General features: G+C 35.3%; 1 protein-coding gene across 1 annotated transcript; it reads right to left on the reverse strand.

Annotated features, from left to right (window-relative positions):
• Positions 1-5,929: 5,929 nt before the first annotated feature.
• LOC131804052 (uncharacterized) lies at positions 5,930-6,394 on the reverse strand. The gene is made up of 2 exons (XM_059126324.1): positions 6,302-6,394; positions 5,930-6,232 (listed from the first exon to the last, which is right to left on the reverse strand). Exons 1-2 carry the CDS (start codon positions 6,392-6,394, stop codon positions 5,984-5,986), a joined length of 342 nt encoding a protein of 113 aa, XP_058982307.1. The 3' UTR covers positions 5,930-5,983.

Below are 6,394 nucleotides of genomic sequence, written 5' to 3' on the forward strand. Positions count from 1 at the left end.
GTTCTTCTAAAATACATTGTTTTATCCTTTGAAAAAATATGTAAAATATGCACATCCGTTGGCCCTTAGAAAATATTAAAAAACAAATATTTTGGTCCTTGGGAAATATATGTTAAAAATTTAAAATTATTATTTATTGAATAAATATTCTTAAAATCCGCATTTGTAAATCTGATGGTCAATGAAGAATTATTCAAAAAAAAATCCACATTTCATGACCTATTATTACTTGAAAATATATTCTTCATAAATCATAAAATATGAACTACTCTCGTTAAAAAAAAAATAATAAAAAACTTTAAAAACTGACGATTACTGATCTCTTGTTGTTATATTTTCTAAAAATCACGCTTTTACTCTCATAATTTCCATTCAATGCTGATGTGACTTGGTGCCATGAGATTATTTTGTCGCATAGTGTCGCCGAAAAAAAGTGACTACTTGGAAGTAATCCAACACTTCTTCGGCAATTGCCGCTTTGGGCAATTATTATAAAGGCATTTGTATTAATTAATTATTTCGCACCTAGAAGCCGAGCACGTTTCACGTAATTCGTATTAAATGTTCGCAAATTAGCCGCAGGATACGAGCGATCTTTAATTACTTCCTTGTCGAGAGTTGCGTCGATGAGCGGTGATTTTTATATAAACTTGTTGTGTTTTAGCGAAAATGTGTTTAGACATCGCTTAAGGGCGCCTAATTAACACTTAATGCTTACGCATGTTTTGGGCGTAAAGCGCATCACAGAGACGCAATGCGCAAAAAAGGGCACATGCATATATTGTGTGCGTGTGGGGGTGGGTAGGAGACATTATTAATTCACGAAAGCTGATTAAAAAATTGACGGGCATTTGTGGACGCATTTGTTGCTCGGTTTTAAGAGGACGAAACGTGATAGCATAATTTTCGTTTTTATGCCGATATTTATGTATATAAAGGTAGGTAATTTTTGCATTATTATGTGGCTGACGGAACATGAACAATGTTTGACAAAATATAGGCTTCGCGGAAGTTTGCCACGGACATAAAATCGAAATTGAACCCCAAAAAAGACAATATTTATATTTCTATACCCTTAGCCCTATGACCAGAGAGGGTATATATCATTTGATACGGCCAAAACGTGCTTCATCAAAGTAACGGTCTTAGACCCTAGTTCTCTCTGGATCAAATCCGTTTCAGGACATTTGGAGTCGATCTATCGATTTCCGTCCGTCTGCCTGGATGCCTGGTGTGCACGATAACTTTCGAAGGGAGTATCCGATTTTGTACAAATTTGATACATCGTAATGCTATTATTAAACTGCGACCGAGTTCGGAGATGGATAATATCGTTTCAATCCTTCTAGTACCTCCCCTACAAAAGATCGAAATTTTCAAAACTAAATATTTTACTGCACAGAAAGGTAAAGGATAATCCGTTCTTGCCTCAACTTTGCAAATCTTAATAGTTGCATCAGTGCTAAGTCAAGTGCGAAAATGGACAATATCGGTCCACTCCAACAAATTTCTCCCCCACAAAGGGTTAAAATTTTGAATATTTATAACTTTTATAAATTGTAATGCGAGAGTCCGATTGGCTTCAAAGTACACACATCAAAATATTTTTATTAACCCAAGGTCTAGTGTGAAGATGGAATATATCGGTAAATTCCTTCTAATACCTCCCCCACAAAATGCCAGAATTATTAATATCCGTCAAGCTTATAAAACCCGGATATAAGATCCGATCATATTCAGACTTGGTACAACTCTATATTTATATGTACACAAGATCTGTTATAAAGATGGTAGAGATTGGACCATTCCTTGTGGTACCTCCCCCACAATGGATCAAAGTTTCAAAAAAGTAAAGGATTATCAAATCAGAAATAGGCTTCCGATTCTCCTCATATGTCACGCATCCCATTATTTCTACTAACACAAGATCTGCTGTGAAGATGGAATATATCGGTCCACTTCTTCTGGTACCTCCTCATATGTGATGAGCGATAGCCATAAAATCGGATAAAGATGTATATCGATCTCGATAAAATTTGACAGAGGTATTTTCGACCAGTTTCTGATATCAAACATCATTTTTGTGATGAAACATATATATGAGAGCTATAGATTTATATGAACCGATTTTAACCAAAATTTGGAGAACTTGATTTTAGGGTAAATTAAGACAGATTTGCCAGAATTCAGTCCTATTAGGTCGATATTAGCCATTTGATGCACAGAAAACCTTAAATCGGATAAAGATATATTTGGGAGCTGTATCGAAATCTGAACCGATCTTGACAAAATTAAAATATTATTTCTAAGCTGTATTTGATATCTGGTTCCAAAGATTATTGTTGTGGGGTGCATATTACGCATGTGAGAGACTTCAAACGGCAAATCGGATGAAACATATATTTCGGAGCTATAGCTTGTTTTTAGGATAAATTAAGTCAGAATTGCGAACATTCAATAAATTTGGGCTGATATTAGCCATTTGGTGCACAATAAACATGATATCGAATAGAGATCTGAACGGATCACAATAAAATTTGACAAATGTATTTTTGAGCTCCAAAAATTAACTGGTGCCAAAGATCATTGTTGTGGAATGCATATTACGCATGTGAGGGTCTTAAATCCCTAAATAGAATGAAATATAAATATGAGAGCTATAGCTATATCTGAACAGATTTTCTCCAAATTTAACGTATTTGCTTCTAGACTGCATTCGGTCGGATATGCCAAAATTCAGTACATTTGAACTCATATTGTCCATTTGATGCACAATTAACCCGAAATCGGATGAAGATATATATGGAAGCTATATCTAAATTTGAACCGATTCTCACCAATTTAAATAGGGTTCGCCCTTGCGCCAAACAAATATTGTTTGGAAAATTTGATCTCAATCGGATAAAAAATACGACCTGCATTTTGTTCACAAAAATACATGGACAGACGGACTGACATGTATAAATCGACTCAGAAAGTGATTCTATGCAGATTCTCAAAAGTAACTATGAGTCTATCTCGCTTTCTTCTCCATTTACCAAAACAAATGCACAAAGACATAACACACTTACCACTTTGCGGTGTAAGGTATGACAAGTTAAAAAGTGGTAAGTTCGGCCGGGCCGAACTTTGAATATTGACACGAATTTTTCAATTTTTCAAAAAATAAAATCCGTTAAATATTCTGTTAAAATCTTAAAAATACCGAATATAGCCGTTATATTGAGGACTCTACGACGTGAACCTACGTAGGCTTTGTTTGTCATAAGCCATTACCGTGTTCAAATTCGGAACTAAATAAACGGCGAATAATGTAGCTAAAATTATCAAAAATCAAACCATTATATCGGAGCTGTATGAAGACCTGGACCTGCATAGACAATTTTCTGTCACAGGCTGTAGCATCCATTACGAACTTCAAAAACGACATCTCAAACAATTTCGGTAAGTATTGTACCTAAAATCGTCAAAATACCGAATATAGGGAAGTACTGATATATGGGGCCTATACGAAGACCTAGACCTGCATACACAATTTTATGTTACAGACTGTAGTTCCCATTACGAACTCTTAATACGTAATTTAAAACTACTCCGGTGAATATTTGGAGGTACCGTTGAAACATTTCCCGTAAATAATGTCGCTAAAACTTAACTTGTTATACCCTACAACACTTTGTGTTGGGGGTATTATAAGTTTGATTGGGCCAAAAATTATGTAACACCACGAAATATTGGTTTCCCACATAGGAAAGTATATATGGATCTTCCTATATCGCCGAGCTGAGTCGATCTAGCTATGTATGTCCGTCCGTCCGTCTGTCCGTCTGTCCATGTTAAGTTGTAATCACTCTACAGGTCGCAATTATGGCCCGATCTTCACGAAATTTAATGCAATTATGGCCCGATCTTCACGAAAATAATGTAAATAGAACCCTATTTCTTTTGGAGATGATCGAATAATATTTAGGTGTTGAAATGGACCAAAAACTGAAAATTTTCCTGATTTTGCAGTTGCTCTTCAGGTCACAATTATAGACCAATCGAAGCGAAAGTTAGCATGGGGCTAGAGCTTTGGGCTGGGCAGAATCCTTCCAATTTTGATGGTCATCGGGTAACATTTAGTGGTTGAAATAGACCATAGCATTTGTGATAAATAAAAGTCAAATTTTTTATTAAACCGCGAATATTTTTAATGCCGGCGAAGTCTCAAATAGACGAACAGGTCAATTCTGACCGTTACGTAGATGCCGATAGGAAAAATATCGGATATATATAGCGAAATATATACAATGTATATGTACAAAGGAAGGGGATGTTAGCTAAAATGCTTATTTCTCCAAAATGGCTGGTGCGATTTTGACAAATTTTGTAAAATTAGAATGCCCTTTTGGCATTAAAGTATAAAATCTAAAAAAATCGCTTAAAAAGATACCAATAATGATGTTAATATAGATTTTGTAGTATTTTGTGACATATTTTTATTTTTTCATATTTTTTATCGCATGCGATTTTTTCAATTTGACTTATAATATTGTGTATATTTTGTAATATTTTTGCACTTTACAGCACAGGTTGGGGATATTGTATATATATTGCAATTATCGTCCGATCCTCACGAAAAGGGTAGGGTTAGGCTCAGAATAGCTAGGCCGCAATATATTTAGGGGTTGAAATTGACCAACAAAAAATGTTCCTGATTTTGTAGCCATTATAATACAAATAGAAACCAAAGGATACAAAATCTCGCATGAAGTTAGATTTTAGGACTCTGGGTAGAATGGACCACTACTTTGTGTAAAAAATACCAGCATTACTTACAGGCGATATCCGACGATAGCCAAATATCGTAGACAAGAAAACCATATAGATGAGTCTAAATTTGGGGATTCAGAGGGGCCTCTTGCTTTTGGAGATGGTCCAAATGAACCAAAAACAGAAAAAAATCCTGATACACAATTAGAGCCATTCGACATGCCTGGGAAGAGCGATAAGGACAGGGAAGAATTCTAGCATTTTTGCACAACAACTAGCAGCACGACGGAGTGCGTTAATATTGGGCAAATGTCCCTGGTCAAAATGCTAAGGGTAATATCTGGGCAGTGCACCGTGACATAATTTCTAAAGCGAAATCTTCCAAAATGGATTTGGACATAAGAGGGCTTGTAACATGTTGTAGTTTTGTAGGGTATCACATAGTCGGCCTCGCACGACTATAGCCTTTGCTTACTTGTTACCCTTAAAATTTCCATTATTTTGACTTAATTTTTTTTGGAAATCCAAAATTTGGGGTTGCCTTTTGAATTCTAAGCCACAGAGCTCAATTTCTTGAACCTTAGCTCAAATTCTCTAAATGTTTCGAGAGTAATTTAAGTTTTCTATATTGTCAAGATTTTCCATAGCTCCACCTAACAATTTTTTTTTTCATCTTCAATTGTTTTTATATTCATGACCTCCCTTCAAAATAATACGTAAAACAATGCAAGAGAGACTTCCACTAATCACATTCAATTTCCAGCGATTTCCTGTCACATGAAAGCAATGCCATTTCCTCTTCCATGGAGGCAACATTTTATTACGGCGTATTTAGGCTAATTATATATTCACTTGTTTATTGTTTACTTAATTTGCGTCTAAATATTATTTCATTTCTTTTGTTTCTACTTCGCCTTCTTTTGAACCATTGAAGTCAAATCGAGGCAACATCGAAAAAAAAATGAAAACAAAAGAACCGGTATCACACGATGATGACTTATTTATTCCATGCGATAATGTTTTCCCAAATTTTCACATTTCCTAAATAAAGCAAAACATCGAAAAAAGTTAATTATCAAGGTCAGCTATTGACGGTTTTTTTCCAGAAAAAACACAAAGCTAAAATCACAAATTTTCCGCATAGCAGTCCTTTTTTATTTTGAATTTCTCTCTCACTAGTTGTTACACAAGAATTATTTTTTGATTTGTCCTTTTCCCAAAAATGTCCTTAAATTAAAAATGGTGACACACTCAATGATCCATAAATACCGCCATAGCCTCCACTTCCAATGTAATCGTAGCTATTTTGATGATAGCCATACGAATAGTGGTGACTGGGTATTTCCTGATAGTGATAATAATGATTATACGGCTGTTCATAGTAGACAGGTGGGCGGTAGAATGGTGTGCCAAATGAAATTCCAGCCGAAATAATGGGAACTGCCACAGCCATGCCAAGCACTCCCAAAATTAAAAACTGCAATGAAAGGGAGATTTTATATGTAATAATGCCAGTTTGTTGCCTGTGACGTTGTGATGCTCTTACCAATTTACACAGAAGTCCCGTCATGTTGCTATCCTCCAAATGTAAAATTAGCAACTGTTGCATCCGATTTTGATTGACCGTGGATATGCCCAT

Source organism: Musca domestica, unplaced genomic scaffold, assembly GCF_030504385.1.
Source record: "Musca domestica strain aabys unplaced genomic scaffold, Musca_domestica.polishedcontigs.V.1.1 38, whole genome shotgun sequence".
NCBI classification, from domain to species: Eukaryota; Metazoa; Arthropoda; class Insecta; order Diptera; family Muscidae; genus Musca; species Musca domestica.